A 23,112-nucleotide genomic window follows, 5' to 3' on the forward strand; every position below is an offset into this window, starting at 1 on the left:
ATTGAGATCTTCTGAAATTAGGCTATTTGAATTTTATTGAAATCTGAACAGTCGAAAAGCATTCACATCCGGCACATTTTAGCTAAAGAATAACATTATTCTCTATTACTAATTAACCACTTTTCAAAATACCTATATCTTACTCTCTACTTTTACTATTATATTTAAACTATTATTTATCTATCTACTTTTACTATTCGCAAAGAATAAAGAGAATCAAATTGATTTTTTTTATTAGTTTATTTATGCATTTGTTGAGAGAATATTTTCTTAGCTCTTTAGCAACAAGTAATTTTTTTGAGCTAAAATGGCTAACCGAATGAAACTACTTTTTTGCTCATTTTTGACTACGAGGCTTAGCTAAAATAGGATTGAAATCTCTTGCAATAAAAAGCAATTTGGGTCGCTTTTGCGAGAGCTTATATGGGACCCAACTGTTCCTGTAAGTTGCCAAACAACCTAAATTTATTTGAGCAGCAGCTAAGTCACACATGAACTCACTCATAAAAGCTGTCCAAATAGTTGTCAATCCCCATCTACCAAATTAACCTTTACCTAGCCCAATGAGAATGCTCTAAGAGAGATGGGCTGTGAGGCCCACTTTTCCTAACCATCTATTCGAGGTGGGTCTTGCCCCTTAAGCTCCTAAATTTTAGTAATTTCGGGAATCTTCATCACCTATCATCTACCTAATTTAATGCGCTTATAAATAGCTAAACGGGTCACTCTTTTTTCATGAAACATTTCCTTAGGCACTAAACAGCTTCAAATTTCGTTTGATGGAAAGTGTAGCAATGTAGTGGACTCATATGTTAATGAGAGATCGTTGAGTATACACGTAGAAGTCTAAAAAAATTGAGTCCCACGTTAAAAAGCTAAAGAGAGATGGGTTGTGAAGCCCACTTTTCCTAAACATCTATTTGAGGTGGGTCTTGCCTCTTAAGCTACTAAATTTTAATAATTTCGAGAATCCTCATCACCTATCATCTACCTAATTTAATACGCTTATAAATAGCTAAATGACATCGATCTATTCGAGGTGGACTCACATTACACGTAGAAGTCTAAAAAGATTAAGTCCCACGTTAAAAAGCTGTCACACTTGTGAATGTTTAATAAAACATAATGGGTCCAAAATATATATATAACAAAATGAGATATAAATTTATAGGCTTAAGTAGTTTTTTTTAGATTGAAAGGTATTTGAATGTGTCATATTAAGGTTTCATTGAAAAGATGGCATTTATTGTCGAAATCTCATAAATTCTGACCCTTGTATTTATAAATTTTCCATCAAAAGGGCGACAGTAAATAAGATTGATACAAAAAAAAAAAAAACAAAAAAAAACAAAAACAAAAACAAAACCTTCCATTTGAGAGAATTTGTAGTAATGTGGTGGACTCACAGGTGATGAGAGATTGTTGAATATACATGTATAAGTCTAAAAAGACTGAATCCCACGTTGAATAGATATCATACGTGTGAATGATTAATATAACATAATATGAACCAAATTCATAGGTTTAAGTTTTTAGATTAAGAGGTATTTCAGTATGCTGTATTGTTGTTAAAGTATATTTGGATTATCCTAAAGTTACAGATTTGATGATGATTTGATTTAGGGATTGGATAATGATTTGATGAGATTGAATCACCTTAAATTAAGGAATTTTATTATGATTATATATATTTCATATGTAGCTCTATAAATAGTTTTTTGTATTGTAAGTTTATCAAGTGAATTAGAACAACAATGTAGCCCTTAAAGCTTTATCATGTGGAGTGTGAATGTAAGTCATAGACCGAATCACATAAAATCTTCGTATTTATTTTCTTTATTCCGCTTTGTCTTAATTTTTCTATTTGATTATCTTTTCTTTCAATTATGGGTTCACTCAAAAATTCAATCTTCCAATCACTCCACAGGTGAAAATACAATCGGGTGGCCCAAGAAAAGATGTATCACAATGATTAATGGCGCTCTCTACAACCCAGCTAACACTTGGGCCCCAGTATGGCAAATATTTAGAAAATTCCATCCACTGCATCATGTTCTGTCACCATCATGTTGATGCATTGAGAGGGAGAGAGAGAGAGAGAGAGAGAGAGAATATTGTATAGCAGAAGGAAAACAGGGGACATGAACTATGAACTACTGGTAGACTGAACTTATAATCTACATGACATAAAAGGAGCATAGCAAATGTTCAACAAAACATAGGAACAAGTGGTAAAACTTGGTTCCAAATGACATACTTAAGCCATTGAATATTTGTATCTGATTTTGACTGCACCATGAACCCATATTGATGAAACCATCTTGAAACTGAAAGGGTCAACAAAACATTGAGATATATCTATCCCTCATTTTAGAGAGAAGTACATTAATTTCTCACACTGATAGACACTATATAGGATAATTAATAACTAATTTCTATATCCTCACACCAAAATTTTCTAAAATTCATATTTTTCAGATAGGAATAGTAGTGTTCCGTCTTCTCCCATGCCTTGGGAGAAAGACTCTGCCACTTGAAAATGATCTCTTCATTGCAACAGGACTCATTGCACAATGCAAGGCCCTGTTTTTATGGCTACACTTGCCAGTTTCTCCTGCTAATTGCTTCGATGAGCCAGCATCTCCAGGGCATTCCACCACTTGGAGCACATCTTCATCTTGATTCATGCACAAAATATCAGCAACAGAAAGACGGCTTTGGCAAGAAAGATCCATGGAAAACGATCTTCTAATATGTTCAAGTCCTCCAATATCTCTAATCTCAATTATGGTATCTCTGTCTTCTGAATTGCCCAGATCACTAAAAGCGCGTAATGGGCTCTTTGGAATAATATCACCATGCATCATTTCTTCTTGCCTAACACAGCTTTCTATGTCTTGTGCAACCGCTTCGTTTTCATTTCCCTGCTGGGTTGCTGCAGGCAAAGTTTCATTACTTGAAGGTGTTTCTGTCACCGGCGCCGGCAATGGAAGTGGTGCGGCATTGAAAGACACTATATTAGCACGACATAGAGGGCAATTCGAGTGGGATTTGAGCCATGTATCAATGCATGGGAGATGGAAAGCATGACTACACTTTGGCAAAAGTCTTAAGTTTTCATCTTCTTGAAACTCACTGAGACAAACAGAGCAATCAATGCCTTCGACCAACCCTTCTTCCTTCTTGTACTTGCATACTGTAATAGACTTTATAAGAGCTTCATCTAAGCCAGTAGTTGCAGCATGCCATGGTTCATGGATCAACTGGCTGTGATTTTCTTCCAATTCTTCATTGTTGTCATAAACTTCTCTTGTTGCCGAATCCACTTTGCCACAATACTTGGAAATTAGTGTGTAGTAACTTACAAGAAGGAAAGCACTTGCCAATATGCCAATGATGGCAATAACAAGAGGAGAGAAATTTGGTGTACTGGAATTGTCTTCTGGGAATTCAAAGGGAGGTGGAGGAGGGAAAATGATGTAACACCATTGTGGACAGGATGGGTTGCAAAAGCCTTGAGAACAGTCTTTGCTGTTGATATATGGTATCCAAGCTTTCGGATTACCTAGAGTTGCCATGACCAATGTTCAAGAAAACAGGATTTTTAACTTATTAACAATTTGAACATCAGGGTTTTCTTTTGCTTCCTGCTAAGCAAGTGAATATTCTTAGTACAAAAGATGATACTTAAACATGTATATAGAATGAAATCATTCAAAACAGTTGTAAACTGGAACCCCAAAACCTTTGTAGCTGCCTCAAAACAATGCAAGCTTGTAATTGTGAAATGAAAATGGAATAAACAAAGTATTACCTGAAGAGAGTGTATATAGATTGGATGGTTGTGGGAATTTCTTGCTAACAATAGTCAGAACATATGAGCGCAATAGAAAACACTGCTGGTTTTGTAGATTAGCTATGGATGGGAGGCAAGAATAACAAGCAATGGGAGAAAAAGCTCCTATAACGCAAATTTCTATGAAGAGACCAGATGGGGGGTGGAAAAAGTGTCAAAGGGGCTAAGATAGAAAGCAAAAAAAACAAGAACATAGGGAAGTGTAGGTGCTCTTTTCTTCTTTTTCTTTTTCTTTTCTTGTGCTTCTCTTTTTCTTTTATTTGGCTATCTTTTTTGGAGATAATGGTTTGTTGACTAAGGTGGTGTTGTTAGTTGGGCAATTAATTAAAGTAATAAATGCATTTCTTTTTCCTTTTTAATTGTTCAAGCTAGTTGCAGATACAAAAAAAGAATCTGATAAGAAATGCATCTGTATGACCCCCAAAATTGAGTGAACAAGATTTAACCAACATTTTTCTATCAAGGAATATGGTTATACTAAAATGGGTTGCCGAGTTAGGTGTAATATGACTCCATTCTGTTCTTTATAAACAAAGCTAAAACCATGTGTTGTGAGGGTGTTGACATCATTAGGGTTTTGGTTCTGTTATAAGCCTTTTTCAATAACGTGACTTCAGTAGCTAGCCTTTCTGTCATAGATGTTCAAAGGAAAAGTAAAACAGGTTTTCTTTTCTTTTCTTTTTTTTTTTAAAAAAAAAAATAGAGAAGAAAGGTTGGGAACATTACGACATTCTTATTCAAGAAAATGCTCCATTTGTGTCTTCTCAATGCATCAAAGGGCAAATGTCTAGAGCCTGATCAGTAAATGTCTAAATGATGGCCCATAGATTCTGCTTGATGGAAGCATATATTCTGCTAGACTCCTCCAATTGCCTCTTTTCCTGGCAATTAGGCAAGTGAGAGCACTAACAGTAACATTTTAATGAGTTTTAAATTAACACTAAAGCAGCCATTAATCTCAACCCCATAACAAGGAACACTAATCCCATCAAAAGTAAGGAATGGGATCCTCTCCATGTCTACAATCAAGATGCATGCTTTCTGGGAGAGTGAAGCTATAGTAAAAAACTTTAAGGATATGTAATCAAGCTAATTTGTCAGTTAAGAATTCTCTCTCTCTCTCTCTCTAACCAGCCAAGCACATGCACTTGCTCAAACCTTTTTTACTTCTGACAGTCTCTTAAGAGTCTAATTTCTACTTTACATTACTAACTTGTAGATTTCCAAGACAATTCTTACAATGTCCCAGACAATTTAGTATGACAGGGAACAACTGACAATAGAACTTGAACCAATCTTCTTTCTCTTCCTTTAATGTGCTTTTGCTAATCACTACTTGGCTAACATCCCCCTAACTCAATAGTTATTAGCTTTGACCTCTCTTGACTCCACCTTTTGAGGGGGAATAAGATTCCAATCAACCAAAAGAATGAGTGTGATTTAAATTATAATTAACTTGGTACCAAAATATAAAATGCATCAGATAACTAAACGCGTATTTGACATGCTTTAGGGCATATTTCTGAGTTGACAAAGAATATAATTATGCCCTTTCTTCAATAATATGGATTTGCAATCAAAAGGAATCACCAAAGTTGTTAAACAATTATGAAGGTTAATGACAAATCTGTGGCTAGCTACCATGTAACATGTTTGTTTGTCTCGCCTTTGGGCTGCCCCTCTTCTGCAATGATTTGCCGCGACATAGGATTCGTGGCTCCTTATGATGAAACCAAGTCCCTAAGATCACAAGACTGGGATCCCCTAAAATCGAGATGATCTATTTTATGGTCTAGATTTGATTTCACAGATCTAATGAGATATATGTTGTTACACAGTGAATATATACTGCTGCATCATTTGAAATTTTTAAATGACATAATAATACCATATACAACATTAAATACGACAAAACAAACAAACAAAAAACTCGCTAGCTCCTAACGGCACATAGTGCACTACCATCAAAATAAAAAATCTCCAATTGAAACAATTGTTGCACTTCATTTTAACCAGCTCTTCATCACAAGTTTTCCACTCAATTAATAATGTAATATTAAATTGACTTTTCTCATCAAACAAACAAACAAAAATTCAAACACACTTTTGAGTACATCTCAGGACAAAATCCAACTATTGAGTGAACTGATAGCAGATTTAGACAAAAAAAAAAAAAAAAAAAAAAAAAAATCATAGAATATGTACATTAAAGCAAAATGACATGAAAACAAAATCTAGATTTAAATCGGATTATATGCGAGAAGAGAAGATTACTATCCCTAAAGATTCGATTGCATCCGCTTTTACAGCCACTGATATCTAAAAATTAGCAACCTGTCTCTCCCCCTGCTCAATTTTTCTAGGTAAAGGGTTTTAGTAAGTAGGGAAAATACAAGGCAAAGACAACTCATGACATCCTTTCACATGACTTGCTACTTTCCATAGTAACATTTATCTCCCCAACTCTGTCCCCTTCGAAAAAGTGCCCTAAATCAGCTCGTTTGTGGGGTAGTCTAATTGCTCTTATTAAATATCATTATATCAGTAACATTTCACGGGAAACCATATAACAATCTAGCTTTTGGGTGAGAGACAGTTCAAGTGCTAGGAATTTATCTGTGCATTAGCACAGTATAGTCTTGTGGTTAATCGTACATATAGAGTTTCAGTTTCATAATAGATACATTCTATACTGAATAGAGATTTTTAGCAATTTTGTTGTTCAGATTGCTAGTAATCCGTGAAGTAAAAATTACTGAGAATCTAGAGCCTTCCAAAGCAATATTGTTTATAGTTATTTGAAATTCACTCTCATCTAGACATGATCAGCTTTATTTGAATGGTTTAGCACCTACCAGCTTATATCAGTTTAAACCATCACACACTTACAGTTAACAGCCATCATGAATTTTTTGGGAAAAAACAACAAAAAATCATTCAGGGACCTAAAAACATTTATATAAACTGAAGATTTATCCACATCTATGGAAGACAAAGATGAAAAATAGAACGATTCTATCACTTATGCCTCCCAACAACCCAAAATTATTACTTTGATGAACTCCCATAAATTCTAAAAATGGCAGACCTTTAGGAGGGGAAGTGGTCCTGGTCAACAGACTTGACTAAACAGTAGAGCAATTTCTTTGTTTTTTCCTTTTTCTCTGACTGGTAAGTGGCCAGAAATGGTCCTAGTGGAGGGGCCCTGACCCCTCTATCATTTTTAGGGGATTTAATACAGAAAATTCCAAGAAATTCCGATACTAACAAAGCAGCTTTCCCTCTCATATATATATATATGCATTCTATAACCAAGAAATATCCCAAGAAACAGAATGTAAAACCAAAGACACATTTATAATAGGTTACATCATTCCAACTGCACATATTGTGGCCCAGGACATATCGCTCAACACCCACCTAAAAGTTATTATTAACAAGGCAACAAAAATATGGGTTCGTTTGATAAAACTTTTTGAAAAATTGATATAAATGTGAAAGTAGTTTGTGAGAAAACAGATCCGGTTGAATAAACCCAACCATCTTGTGTAACTTTGTTCTAATGCTGTTAACTTAGAGCAGATATATATGGCAAGTAGTTCAATCAACAAAGTGAAAGATGAAAAATTGTAACTGTTGGCAACCTGAGGTTCATGAAATGTTAGTACTCTGATCTGATTGCAAGTTTCTTCTTCCGACCTACTTGTTTGAATGATTCATTTTAAACAAAGTTTAACTTCAAGCCCACGTAGATCATGTTAAATTATCTGTTGTCTTAAAAGCTTAAGCTAATAAAAAATAATTGATTTAATCATTTAATTAATATTCTAATAAAGTAACCACAAAGGGAGAAAAGATGCGTTGTTATTTGTAATATGCCATTCCATCTCACTAGAAAAAGATTATTTGTATGTGCAAGGGTAATTATGCTTGAAAGTATCAGTACAAAATGAAGATTTAAGATCCAAATTAATCATTACATAAGCAATCTTGTTACTTTTTGAATCATTTTGATATGCTTGCTTGTCGGTAGTCTTCGGGTAGGCTGATGAGTGTTACAGTATGAAAAATGGCGTCTACATGCCTCTTTTGGCGCTTATGGAGGGAAAGAAATAGTTGGAGTTTTGAGGAATGGGAGAAGACCCCAGAGAAGATTTTATCCTCCTTTTACCACGCTTTATATATTTGGACTACGGCTTATGTGTCCCCTTTTTTATTTAGCTTTAATGATTTTTTAGTTAAACGTTTCCTTTTGTATGCTCCCGGTGTACTAATGAGTGCCTTACGCTTTTAATAAGATTGACTTATTACTTATATATAAAAATAATAATTAAAAATATATTTTTTTTAATCATTTTGATACAAACATGTAGTGGTTTGGCCTTTTGAGGATACAAAAGGCTCGTATACTACTGGGTTAGCCATTTGCTTGCACCACATATTTGAACTCAAAGACATGCAGAGATGCACAAGATTATACTGTGCTAATGCAAAGATAAATTCCAAGATTACCCAGGATGGTCTTACCGAGAAATAAGTTACATAAATGCTTAGTCCAAGTCTAATACAATGCAAAGATGTGCTGTGAAAAGATTTTGGGGTTAATTTTTTAAAAGCAACACGGGCTGGTCTTACCAAGGAATAAGTTGCATAAATGCCTAGTCACGTCTAATACAATGCAGAGATATGTTGTGAAAAAATTTTGAGGTTAATTTTTGAAAAGCAATACATGCCGGTCTTATCAAGGAATAAGTTGCGTACATGCTTAGTCACGTCCAGTACCATGCAGGGATGTGTTGTGAAAAGATTTTGGGACTAATTTTTGAAAAACAACACAGCCTGGTCTTACCAAGGAATAAGTTACATAAATGCTTAGTTACGTCCAGTACAATGCAGAGATGTGCTGTAAAAAAGATTTTGGGGTAAATTTTTGAAAAGCAACGTAGGCTGGTATTACCGAGAAATAAGTTGTATAAATGCTTAGTCACGTCCGATACAATGCAGAGATTTGCTGTAAAAAAAATTTGGGGTTAATTTTTGAACTCCACACAAAAACATAATCAGAAGAACATCAGTACGACAAAAGCAATGATGTTTCAAGAGGAGAGGTGTCCCTAAGATAGATTTGACTGCAATTAGAGTTCAAGATAAAGAACAGAAAGGGCAGAAATAGTCATTCTTATCAGTATGAACATACTTTTCTAAGGCAGTGAAAAACTTCTAAAAATATAATATAGTAAAACAAATGATTGCCATCCTATTGAGATATATAGAGCTGGCATAGTGACATTTATCAAAATATCTACTTGTTTCAATCAAGAATACACATTATACTAACAACTAGGCTAGAGTCACATAAAATGCATATAATGAAATAGTGATTTCCTCTTCTGTGGATGCGTTGACATATCATCCGGATCAAGAAAACAAAGATTGTTCTCAGCAAATCATTAGATTTTCTTTGTCGCCCTCACTTCATATGCATTTTGGATCCCAAAAACAAGCACTATTGCTTCTATGACATCCTATCAGAGAAAGCTGTTACCCATTTCAAACAACTTAGTTTACCCCAGAATCCCTCTCCAACAATTACAACAGGCCTTATGTTCCACAGCTCACATGAAACTTCTTCAGGAGAACCCAATTAAGATAGCAGCTTCCTAGTTCTACTTCTAGTCTTTCTCCTCTTTAATGTTGACGGCAGAAGTTCGTGGATTGGAAGCATGAGCCTCCACAGAGCATTTTAAATGCTCAGTTAAGGGCACAGTGAAAGTTCAACAAGTACAATGTGCAAAAGAGAGTGGGAAAGCATCTAAACTCATGGCAGCAAAAGTTGCTCAAAAGAATGATGTCAAAATGCAACGCCAGAAAAGGGATTTCTTCATAATACACAAAATAAATTTCAACCTGTAAATCTGAAATAAGACAGCTAACATGTATATCAGCAACATTACATAATCAAGAAGATACATGAGAGAAAGTAACTGTTAGTCTACAGTACTCGTAAAATTAAAAAGGAAAAGAATAATGAATGCAAAAATTTACAGACAGAAGGGAAGAACTTCCATCACTTTCATGGCAGTTGAGGTAAAAAAATCCAGCTTCTACCAGATTACTCTTAATCAGCAACCGAGGATCAAGATTACCAAGAATGGCTATGCTACATCCCCCTCCAGTTGAACCTTGGATAAGTCTTCTTCCTTTTCACTTCCAGCTTCATCATCATTTGTTTGACTGAATTTCAGACGAAGTGGTCTGCCCATCAGTTCCTGCAAAAAGAGTAATGAAAGAATCATTTATTTCTCCTCAATCAGATATGAGCTAGTAGTCAATAATTGCATACAATACCATCTGACATATCTAACTGAAACTGGCTAGAATTCCAGGCTCACATGCAAAGATATGCATGTGCTGGGGAGGGTGGCCAGGTAGCTTAGTGTGAGTTTGTGGTACTCTGTGTGCATCTATGTGTATATGGGAACATAACTCAGCAGAAAATACACATAATGGTGAGATGACAAATAAAATCTCTCTCTCTCTCTCTCTCATCACTAGTCGAAAGATGTTCTTCAACGTAATAGGCCAAGCCAAGAAAAAACACGTGGAGCAACAAAGCTGAGGGCAAGCATTTCTGTATATTTACCAGGAATATGAGTACACATGGATGATATAATTGTTGACTTTGTTCAAGGATAAAAATAGGAATCAACAAAGCTGAGGGTAATTATGTCAGAGTAATTTAACAGGGATATGAATATATGGATGTGTGTACGATAGAATTGTTGAGCGTTGAGCCTCCCTCCCCCTTCCATTAGTGCATCTCCAGCAATAATACCCAAAGTAGCTATTGAAAAAGTACAACTCTCTACTTTAACTACTGTTTTTTCTATATTCTTTCCAACAGATTCTCTATTTTATTCTATATTTTCTTTAAATATTATTTTGTATGGAAGAGAGTGAAAGAAAGAGAGAGAGAGAGTGTGTGTGAAAGAATGAAAGGAAGAGAAAGAAAATAATAAAAACCTGCTTGTAGTGTGAATAGTGAATAGGCTATTCTGCCTATTTACTATTCACACTAGAAGGAAAAATTATATTATGCCTATTCTACTAGATACAAAAAATGACTCATAATAGTCAAATTTGACTTTTATGAGGTATTTGCCTATCCTGTTGGAAATGCTCTTAGATAGTCAGCAAACTTGGTTGTTTTCCTCCACCCAGTTTTCCCAAGCAAAGGGAGAACAGTTACATGGAAGTAAGCAGACAGGAAATCAAGAGAACTAAACCTACAGCCCCAACTGAAAGAAGTGATGGAGTCAAGTTCCCACAAGCACACAAATTAAGCACCGTTATGTTAAAACTAAGCTTACACTAGTAAGTGGAACCCTCTACAAACCAGCCACTAATCCATAGACCCCAACAAAAACATTATTACTTCAAACAAAAACCTGATAAACCTCCATCACCGAGAAGTACAAGTTCTATCATTGTCCCTCTCTACGCTCTGACTTTGTTTATGGAAGCAGAAGGGAACTAACAAAGCTGAGGCTAAGCATGTCTGTGTTATTTACAATGAACATGAATACATGGATATGTGGACGATAAAATTGTTGACCCTCCCTACCCTACCCTCTCCCACATACTCATTTAGCCCACTAGACAGTCAAAGACTTGGAAGACTTGGGAGTTCTCTTCAACCCAGTTTTCCCATGCAACGGGAGAACATGTACATGGAAGCAAGCAGATAGGAAAGCAAGAAACTAAACCTATGGCCCCAACTGAAAGATGAGATGGAGTCCAGTGCACACAAATCAAACACCATGATGGTTAAAAGTAAGCATAAATTAGTAATTAGAACCCTTTTCAAACCTGTTATTAATTCAAAGACTGTAACATAAATATCAACTTTTCAAATAACCTCAAATATAAACTTAAAAACTCATTTTTAATAAACGTACATCACAGAGAAGTACAAGTTCTACAATGGACCCTCTTTAAGCTCTTTCTCTTATTGAAAAAAGAAAAGAAAAAATGAGCTATTAATTTGTGAATCCCCCACCCCACACACACACACACACACCCCCAAAAAAAAAAAAAAAATTACAACCACCAAAGAGAAAGGCATAAACATGCTGTTGAGGCATAGCAACTATAAACTTAAGTTTGTTGGTGGAGAGGCCCAACCACTATATAAACCCACCCATAGCAAGTACCAAACCTAACCAATTTGGGATTTCTTAACCACCCATCTCCCATCCGTTCAACTGAAATAGAAACAGAGGTAAATAGCCTGATAGCAATGAAACCAAAAACAAAGACAAACCATCTTGGCACATGAGTCCAATAGTAAAGAAACTGGGCTTTAATATTACATTCAAGCATCAAACCCAACCAGTACAACAACCCGTAAGAAGTCCCAAACCCAACCAATGTAGGAATAAAATCCATTGAGATTTACATAAACCCAAAGTGCTAAAGAGAAAGTTAGGGTAAAAATTATTCTGTATAGGTATAAACCACAAAGCCACAGTACGAATTAATATTACCCAATTAATGAAACAAACCACAAACTATTCACCCAGTTAAAGGAATGTATCATCCAAGATCAACATAAAAGGAAAGCCAACAAGATAACTATTTTTTTTTTTTACCTTCCCATCCAAAGCAGAAATCACAGCCTCTGCCTCCTCCCTTGTAGCAAAAGAAACAAAGCCATAACCAGCAGATCTCCCCAAAGGGGCATCAAAGACAACCCTGGCCGAAACTGGTTTGAAATTTTCAGAAACAAATTCTCTGAGATGGGTAGATCTTACTTTCCAAGCAAGATTTGACACATAAAGCTTATGACGTGTCTCTCCAGCAGGGGAATCTTGAGGACGTGGAGGAGAAGGTTTCTTGAATCTCTTTGCGAACTCTATCCTTACTACCCGACCCGATATTTCCTGCACCAGAAAAGCTTGAGTCAATACATATGTTCCCAGGTGCAAGTAATATTGGATAGGAAACATTGTAATTGACACAGTTTCAGTCTTGATGAGCATCAACCCCAAGAATGTTGGATATTGGCAAATATGATTTAAAGACCTCAACATTTAATTTAATCATTGACTAGCACATTTAAGTTAATGTACAGAGAATATTTTTTAAAAAAAAAAATCCCCCAACAATGCCAAAATAAATGAAATACATTGATATGGCCAGCAACAAGGTGTTCAACTGATCGGTACCTGTGCCACTTCAATGTAACAATGTCCTTTAAATATCTCAATCATTCCACACAAAACCCTCCGAGTATAAAACTTCTTACCATTAAATTTTAGGGGAATTATATGTTACTATCTTCTCGTGCCTTCAGCCTTTTTTGACATTGAGATCCCAAGTTCCAATTTGATGAAACTTCTTACCCTTTTTCGACATCAGAATATAAAACTTCGTAACATTAAATTCTAGGGAAATTATGTTAATATCTCCTTGTGCCTTCACCCTTTTTTGACATTGAGATCCCGGTTTTCAATTTGATGACATTAAGACCCTTGTTTCAGATCACTTCAATCTGATATCTTTGTACACCATGGCCGGCCTATGACTGGGTGACAGCCCAACCATAACTAGGTATGACCGTCCAGCCATAACTGAGCGCTAACAACCCAGTTGTGCCTAGGTAACAGACCAACCACGGCTAGGCATGACCCAACCATGGGTTGGGCATAACCGTCCAGTGATGATTGGGTGCTACCTTGCCACGCCTGTGGTTGGGTCAATGGCCGGCCTAACCCCCCCCCCCCCAATAGCTCCCAAGCTCAGGTCTTAGTGCCATCAAATTGCAATCCAGAGTTTCAATGTCAAACAGAAAAAAGAAAGTCACAAAAAAAAAAAAAAAAAACACATGCAGGGAGGATGACATAATTTTCCCAAATTTTATAGGCGATGAGCAACTAGGATGATAAACTGCAGTGAGCAGGGCAATATGATTCAAGTAAAAAGCATTACAAGGACAAGAAGACGACCCAATAAAGACTAGGAAAAATTATAGATAAATAAACAACTAAAAGACTGTCATCAAAATGATTCCAAGCTCGGGTCTTCATGTGACACTCCAGAAAGTTAATTTCATATTGGATGGGTAGAATACCCACATTGAGTGGCTGGATTATAAAGGTGCTCATAAGTGTTAAGTCACATAGTGACTTTTTATTTAATGAGATTCGGCGTTATAAGTGATTTTAGGAAGTTCTAATTGTAACTTATCTAGTCATTTTGAAGTGATAGTGCAGGTGTAGCTAACGCTTTCACTAAGTTGTTACAAATGGTATCAAAACAACATATTAACACCATGTGGAGCTGAGGCACTGCATGATATGAATCATGATGAGGATGTCAGATATTTGAGTGGGGGAGATTGTGACAACCTAGAAAGTTAGTCCCACATTGAGAAGATGAATTGCCCACATTGAGTGAGTGGATTACAAAGGTGCTCATGAGTGTTAAATCTCACATTGGTTCTTTACTAAGTGAGACTAGGCTTTATAAGTGATTCTAAGAAGCTTTAAGTGTAACTTGAGTAGTCTTTTTAGAATGATAGCACAGAGATGACAAGCGTTTTTCCTAGGTCATTACAAATAGCATTAGAGCAACCTAATAACACCAAGTAGCACTGAGGTATTGCATGATGTGGGCCCGAATGAGTGCATTAGGGATTTGAGTGAGGTTAATTGTGATACCCCAACAAATTAGTCCCATGTTGGGTGGGTGGATTGCCCACATTGAATGGGTGCATTATGCTGAGTATACACGTCTGAGTGTAAAACTTTTAAGTTCCATATTGGAAAGAAGTGACACAAGTGTGAGTGGCAAATATAGTATAGTTGCGCCCAAACCCATAAGCTTAAGCTTTTGGATGGAGTGGTATCCCAGCATGCTGCATTATGGTCTTACTAAAAGACTTCCCAAGATGTCAATCTCCCTAACAAGTAATATTAAAACTTATGGTAGTGTGTTGTATGGTAGAGTGGTGCAAACACAAATAAGGGTTCTTGAGGGAGGGACAAATGTGCAAGATGTAGGCATTGACGAGAGTTCCTAGAGCAAGGGAAAAATGTTCATCGCACAAACAAACCCACATAGCACACAAGTGATTCTAGAGATGGCCTATAAGATTGATAGAAGCATCCGCTTGAGGGAGAGTGTAGCAATGTAGTTTTAAACTCACACGTGAGGGGGAGATTATTGAGTATACACATGTGAATGTAAAAAGATTGAGTCTCACATTGCAAAAGTCACAAGGGTGAATGGTTAATATAGCATAGTTGAGTCCAAACCCATAAGCTTATAACTTATTTGGGATTGCGTTGGGAAATATAGCTTTTAAAGCAAAAAATCTTCTTTTTTAAGCTTTTCCCAAAAGTGTGTTTTGGCCATTTTTATAAAAAAGGTCAAAGAAGAACTTTTGGATTTATTTACCAAACGTCCCAACTTATTGTTTGGCACAGCTTTTTAGGTACTAAAAGTATTTTTTAAGCTTCTTAATGCAATCACAAACATGCTTTTAAGCTTGTAGGCTGAGTGGTATCCAAACATGCTATATTATGGTCTCACTAAAAGACTCTCCAATGTATCAATCTCCCTAACATATTACAAACATATTCATGAATGCTAAGTCCCACATTGGTTCTTTGCTAAGTGAAATTATACTTTATAAGTGATTTTAAGGAGCTCTAATTATAACTTGACTAGTCTCTTTGGAGTTATAGCCCAAATATGGCTAACGTTTTTCCTGAGTTGTTACACTTGATGTCGACAAATTGGAAGCCTGAGGCTGAGTAATGTCGAAAAATTGGAAACCTGAGCCTAAGTTTGTTACACTTAATGTCATGAAATTGTAAACCAGAGTCTCAACGTCAAAAAGAGCGAAAGCATGAGAGGATGGTGACATATTTTTCCTAAATTTTTTAGGTCATGATCAACGGGGATGATAGCCTGCAGTGAGCAGGGCAATCTGATTCAAGTAAAAAGCACTGCAAGGACTAGATGAAGGCCCAACAAAGACGAAAAAATTAAAAGATAAATAAACAACTAAAAGACTGTGGTCTAATAAAGAGAATGTCCCGAGTAAATTCTAATGGCCAAAAGGTATTCATGTAGCAACCCCAAATTTTGGGATTGGAACTTATGTTCATGTCTTTTTTTTTTTGTTTTTTTGGCTGTAATTTATTGAGGTGAGCATATTCTTTAGGAATTAATATTCCTCTCATTGCCCAAAAACTCCCCTAGAAAATGCAATTGAACTGAAAAATTGAACCAAATATATCCAAGAAAAAAAAAAAAAAAAACTTCATGGTGTTAACCACACTTCCAGAGCTACCATTAACAGAAAGTCATTTAAGCAGATGAAAGGAACCAACATAAAGTCAAAGTAATGAACATACATTTGAGAACATATATCAAGCATTTTAAAAATCAAATGCCAAAACAGCTTCTACAGGAAACCAATTAATTCAGAAATCTACACATATAAACTATACAACATTATATACGATTAAACAGCATATATAGATGAAATAATACCAAAACAACTTACTTGAGAGTCAAATTTATCAATAACAGCCTGAGCTTCTTCAGCAGACGCCAATGTCACGAACGCAAAGCCTCTGTGCTTCCCATCTTTCTGCTTTATTATCTAAATTTTCCAATACGTATGATGGAAACCCATTACACAAAATTACATAGCAATCAAAATCCATAACCCAAACTACAAAATATTCAAGCCCATTACTCAAATTTACATAATTGTAAAAACCCGTTATTAAAAATTGCATTTAAATGAAATAAGAAAAAGAACCTCAACGTCTTCGACAGTTCCGCATTCGCCAAAGAGGTTCTTGATGTCCACAACAGAGAGAGACCAGGGAAGATTGAACACGTAGAGCTTTCTTTTGGGGTTTGGGTTCTGGGTTTGCTCTGGTTTTTCTTCTACCACAGCCTCCTGCAGCGCAGAGCATAGTTTAAAGTACGGGCTTGTTGTGCGGTTGTTCAGAACGAGGGTGGGAGGAGGAAAAGTGAAACTGCGAAAAAGATAAGGGACGGAACTGGAAACATGGACCTTTATGGAGGGTAATTGTTTAGGGGTTAAGGGGAATTTAGAGGAGGAGGAGGAGGAGGAGGAAGAAGAAGAAGAAGAAGAAGAAGAGTAGACTGAGAAGATAGAAACTGCAGCTTCTATTGCCGCCATTGCTTTCCAGTGAGAAAGAGAAGAAACGATAATTGAAAATGTTTAGCAAAATTTTAGGAAATTGTTTTTCTATTCAAACACTCAGTAGTTATTCGAACGATTTTTAGAAGTAACGCTCGCCACTAGAATACTTTTCGAAACAAATACAATTTCTTTAAAAAAACTAAAAATAAAACACAAAATAATTCTTAAAAAAATAATTAACCACATGAGATATATTATTTGTACACAAATTATACACACAATGCTTTTTGGCTTTTTTTTTTCTTAAAAAAAATAATAATAAAATAAAACACGCACCAAAAATGCATTTTGTGTATAATTTATGTACAAAATGTACGTAAATAACATATCTCTTAAGCACATACTTATTTTTTCAAATATGAAGGTTAGCAAGTTCAAGATAGTTCATGCTAGCTTCGTAGCCTGCCTGCCTTATGGTGGTGGCTGCCACTGCGATTGCCACTAAAACTACTTCTAGCAACCCTTATAGTTAGGGTTGTATTTGGGCTGAGTCAAGCTAAGCTTGGGACAACCAGATTCGGCTCGAATACATATAATAGGGGATCGTGCTCGAATCGAGTTTTGAAGGGTTGTTCAAATTCAGCTTGCTAAGAGCCTAGTCAAATTTGAGTTTGGCCCAAGCTCGGCTAGCTTAACAATCTGGGCTTCCAATCGAGCTTGAGCGGCTCAAGTTCAATTGGAGTTTTATAATATCTTTTACTTCAAAAAAAAAATATTAAAATTCAATACAATTTTAACTTTGATTTATATTTCATTTTCTAAATAAAACGTTTGTAGTATTACATATTATTATGCTTACTATGTTTGTTGGTATAGTTTCCGGTATAGGGTGAACACGGCTCATGCTTCTAAGTTCTTCAGTCTTTTCCAAGAATCCTGCAAAATTAGCAAACCTAAGAGACCCTTCCGGGTGTCTCACTCTGATGCCTGAGTTAGCTTATGATAGAGAAAGTCTGCTTAATTCTCAAAAATTCAATCTTTTGGAATAAGGTGTATATATGCCTTAATTAATCACTATAATTTTAGCTTAGAGAATACCTGAGTGTTTGCATGTATTTATAGTAAAGACCTGAATCAATTTCCCCCGGACATGAAGGAAACTAATTCTTTGATCGTGGGGTCTCCATGTATCCGAAATGTGGGTCTTCATGTCTCGGGAACGTGGGTTCAAGCAATTTCAGAACATTTTCGGATATCTCGGGATCTTAGTTTTTCCATGGCTTTTCACAAGTTACTCTTGAGTTCCCAGGACATGCTTGTCTCGAGCCTTGGCTGCTTAATATTTATATCCTGGGATAGGACTATTCCAGGAGTTCTATTATCAATCGACTCAATCCTTCTCGGGCTAGTACTGACCCGAATGCCCATGGTTCTAAGGATGGGCCGACCTGAGTGGGATTATTCCCAACAATGTTAATATTTGAACACAACAATTATAAAATCTTATATTTGTAATTTTATATATATATATATATATAGACACATAGACACACACAAGCGAGCTAACAATTCGACTCGAACGAGTTGAATCAAACTTATGCAAGCTTAGCTCACAAACTTTGTCCGAGCTGAGCCAAGTTTATACGAGTATGTCTCATTTAATATATGAGTAGATTATTTTGTTCACGAATGACTCATTTATTTTTAAAACCGAGACTGAATTGAGTTTAAACAAGCCGAATTCCCGAGCAGCTAGGCTCTTCTAGCACCCCTGGCTACAGTGGCTGCCAAATTCGCCTAGTGGCCTTGCGGTGGCCACCAAATTGCTCTTGGTGACCCAAATGTAATCGCTAATGTCTAGTGGTTCTTGTGATGGCCGCTAGATCTACTTGGCGCCCTCATAGGAGCTATCAAAATTGTTTGACAGCCCCACAGTGGATGCTAACATCTTCATTAAGGTTCATATTGCACATCCCAATGCAATGTGACATTACCAGATTGACTATGATACCTTTTTTAAAAAAAATACTAGCTATATTTGCATTAATCTAAAATGACAAACCGAAATTACAATTAAAATTTTATAGAGTTAGTAATATAACTCAGTCTCACCTAGTTTATAATGTGTATGAGATTTCAAGTCTACCCACGTAAAGTAGGACTTAACTTTCATAATCAAAGTGTATCACAATTTTAATATTTTGAAAACTGTCCACAAGACAACAACTTTTCTTTTTCTTTTTTTTTTCTCTCTCACTTTGCTAAGTATTTTGAAGAAAAAGAAGAGTGAATGAGACCTGTGAAATATAATCCTAATGTTTATTCACTCAATTGATTAATCGCGTATGTGTGTGTGAAACAATATTAATATGATATGATTTACATGTGTTTAATGACAAAATGAGTCGAAAGAAAATGGTTTTAAAAAAGAAAAAAGTTTTGGAATGAAAACAGGATTTGTGAAAAGTTTGACTTTGTGAAAAAGGCTGTAAAAATGGATACAGATGGTTAAGTGGACTTATACATGCACTTTAAACCTTAAAGTTAGGAATGAGGAAATAGAAAAAGAAAAAGAAAAAAAAAAAACAGAATCAACCTAACGGCTAAGTGTAGTTATACACTTAACACCTCGAAGTTAGTAGACTAGCAACTTAACGGTTAAGTGGAGGTATATACTTAGAACAGTTCGACAATTAAGTAGAAGTATACACTTAACTTATGCGATAATGTGAAAATGCAATGAATAAATATGTTGGTATATGTAATTACGTAAAATATGCATAAGATATGATATGTATTGACTGACGTTTAAAATGATGCTTTCCATTAACACGATATCAATCATTTTATTGCACCATATTTTGGAATGTGAAGCTATATACATACATAGTAAAGAAAATGCATATGAAAGTAAGTTTGATTTTATTTTTATGTATAAACAACCCCTTTTTCGTGATTTGCAAAACGGCTATGACATTTTACAAACAAATCATTTTTGTAAGAACCCTACATGGTGATAGCTATTTAGTAAGTACTAGTTAGAGGAATTTTTCAAAGAAAAATGGGTCGGGCTCACACTCATTACAAGAAATGTGCACATTAGCGGCCAAATTTTTAGCAGCGACACCAAAGTCGCCACTAAAGATCACTTATTAGCGGCGACATTTAGATGTTGCCGCTATTGATAGACCAATAGTGATGACTTTGGTGTTGGCGCTATTAGTGGCCGCAAATGTACACTAGATCATTAGCAACGACTATTTATTGCCGCTAATTATTGAGCATCAGCGGCGACCTCAGAATGTCACCGCTGATGATCCAGGCTACTCTAAGTTGCCGCTAATGATCCTTCATCAGCGGCGACACTCCCAGGTCTCCGCTGATGCTAGACCAATAGCATCGTCTTTGTAGTTTAGATGTTGTATTTATAATTCCAAGCTTAAGCCATAAAATTTGATATGATTTATGTGCAGAGATATAGGCATTTCAATAGATATATAACGGGAAAAATAACTTAAAAAAATAATTGGATAGGCATTTGCTTTTGGTAAGTAAAAAATGGATAGACAGTTTACAAAAAACTTAGAAAAATGTATAGAACTTACAGTAGAAGAAATCTATGCACTCAGTCTGCAATTTGTGAAGGAGGACAGGAAGACTTGAAATAGAGAAGCAAAAATAAAAATAAAATAGCTTCTCCGTTTCTAACATTTTTCCTCTGTCGTAGCTAACAATAAATCTCATTCAAATTCAAATGACACCAAGAATCTAGAAACACATTTGAATTCAAATATCTGATTGTATACTTTATCTTTTGTAACCACTTAGATCTTCTGTAAACAACATTGAAACAAAACATATCTTGTATAACAAACTCATCTTGTATTTACTATATATGTTAATGAGAACCCACAAAGATGGGCATGCAGTAAATCAAGTTACATTAAACCTCTTGTATTGTTTTACTCAATTATGGTATCAGAGCCTTTTCAAGACTAAACGTCTTTTCCACTATCCAAAGCTCATCATGTCAACCTCAAATACTGTCTCTCTAGTAATTGTCTCCAACTTGCATAATTTTGTCAAGCTCACCAACAAGAACTACTCAGTATGGAAAATGGCCATTTATCCATACCTTCTCGGCAACAACATCTATTGTTTTGTTGATGATACCATCCCACCGTCCAAAACCATTCCAAATACATCTAATACAGATGGAGCACCACCAACCAACCCTAATCCAGAATATCAACCTTGGTGCCAACAAGACCAAATAGTTCTCAGTCTATTGGTCACAACTCTCTCGGAATTAGTCATCTCCAATATCATTGGTTGTAAAACATCTCAAGAGCTCTTGATATCACTTGAAAAAATGTTAAAGGCAGAGAATTCAGCTTGTGTCATGCAAGTGCTTTTCCAATTAGCAACTATGAAGAAAGGGAGCACTTCCATTGCAGAATACTTTCAGCAACTCAAGAACCTTAGTGATACGTTGGTAGTAGTTGGACAACCTATCACTGAATTTCAATCAATTTCTTTCTTGCTTGCAGGTTTGGGTATAGAATATGACCCTTTTGTCACTGCAATCACCACAAGAGTGGATTCACTATCCATAGATGCCATCTATGGTCATCTTCTCACCTATGAGATGCGTCTGGAACACAACCAACCATCTCCTGATATTTCTCATTCTTTAGCCAACCTGTCTGCCCGCAGCCCTGCACCTAGAGGCAAAGGTACTCAATCATATAGCAGGGGACGTGGTTCTTCATATGGTGGCTGGCGTGCTGTCGCGAGCACCCAAAAATAAAACCTTACTTCTAAAAATATAAATGTAGTAGTGCAAGTAAGGGTCGATCCCACAGAGAATAATTAGCCGAATTTTATGCTACGTGAACAAGGATGGGGGGTTTTGAGTATGAAAATAATTTTAAGAAAAATAACAAAAAAACAATTTAAAATATCAATCAAGTAAGAAAATATTGGTCTAAGTCAACTTCCACCATCGGAATTTTACAACTGATCATCGATGCAAATATATATCAATTCATGTTTTGAATATTCATCGTTGGAACTGTTTTCTTATCTCTCCTTAGTAGTAGTTAATTAGAATTAGACGCGCTCTAATTAACCCTAACTACTAAACAACCCAAGACACGCGCTATAGGTTTAATCTAGTAGCAGCCTTAAGAATTAGAGAGATCGATGAAGCGAAACAACACAAGCCACGCGGTTGCATTTAATTTCGTCGGATGTTCTTCCTAAGATTTAATAATTGCTTAGACGCGGCAAATCATTAAATCTTAGTTGCTTCACAGATTGGAGGGATCAAACAATTACGGATTTGATATCCAACCTAGCAATAGATTGTAACGAATAATAAACTAGTAGTACTCCTAGCAATTAAACGAGACAATCATGAAAATAAGTATAGAAGAACATCTGATACTCAAAGCATAAATCAAGCAATAAAAACAAATTAGATCTCACAGTTTTATTGATTCCGAGGCTTCCGTTTCCTTCGACCAATTATGAAAGTTTAGCCACGCAGGGCCATGACTAAAACTTAGAGAAGAGGGGAGAAGATGGAAGATAGAAGATTGGAGATGTGTTTTGTAAGGTAGAAGGTTCCCCCCTTTTATACACGTTTCATCCCATATGCTAGAAGCCTAGGAAATCTCCTAATGAAATATATTCCAAATACTATCCTAAAATAACACTACCCAAATCTTGACTAATTAAGGAAAATATTAAACATGAAAGAGATGCTCCTTTCATGTTGTCTTCTTCCACGTGGTCCCCACAAATCTCTTCTTTAATTCCATGGTCCTGCATGCATCTTTTCTCTCATTTCCTTCCTTTTGCTTTAACTTTTCATTTATTTGCTTGGCTTGGCTAGAATTGATTGGATGATTATGAAAAGGCTCAAAGTAAAGAAATTTCCATATCTGAAAACTTTCTAAAATAAATCGCATCCAATCCACATCAGAACGTCAACTTTAAGCCCGATTTTGACCTTGATTCATTCGGTATCTCTCAAAACGCAAAACATAAAAGTTGTAGA

At 35.8% G+C, this 23,112-nt stretch overlaps 2 protein-coding genes across 2 annotated transcripts; both read right to left on the bottom strand.

The window, feature by feature from the left end:
- Positions 1-2,205: 2,205 nt before the first annotated feature.
- Positions 2,206-4,070, bottom strand: LOC133853746 (E3 ubiquitin-protein ligase Os04g0590900-like). The gene is made up of 2 exons (XM_062289765.1): positions 3,815-4,070; positions 2,206-3,647 (listed from the first exon to the last, which is right to left on the bottom strand). The coding sequence occupies exon 2, from the start codon at positions 3,576-3,578 to the stop codon at positions 2,475-2,477; it is 1,104 nt and encodes a 367-aa protein (XP_062145749.1). The 5' UTR covers positions 3,579-3,647; positions 3,815-4,070; the 3' UTR covers positions 2,206-2,474.
- A 5,637-nt stretch (positions 4,071-9,707) lies between these two features.
- LOC133853727 (29 kDa ribonucleoprotein A, chloroplastic) lies at positions 9,708-17,150 on the bottom strand. The gene is made up of 4 exons (XM_062289749.1): positions 16,695-17,150; positions 16,434-16,532; positions 12,508-12,798; positions 9,708-10,125 (listed from the first exon to the last, which is right to left on the bottom strand). Exons 1-4 carry the CDS (start codon positions 17,082-17,084, stop codon positions 10,012-10,014), a joined length of 894 nt encoding a protein of 297 aa, XP_062145733.1. The 5' UTR covers positions 17,085-17,150; the 3' UTR covers positions 9,708-10,011.
- Between the last annotated feature and the right edge of the window lie 5,962 nt (positions 17,151-23,112).

The sequence above is a fragment of the Alnus glutinosa genome, chromosome 13 (assembly GCF_958979055.1).
Source record: "Alnus glutinosa chromosome 13, dhAlnGlut1.1, whole genome shotgun sequence".
Classification (NCBI taxonomy): domain Eukaryota; kingdom Viridiplantae; phylum Streptophyta; class Magnoliopsida; order Fagales; family Betulaceae; genus Alnus; species Alnus glutinosa.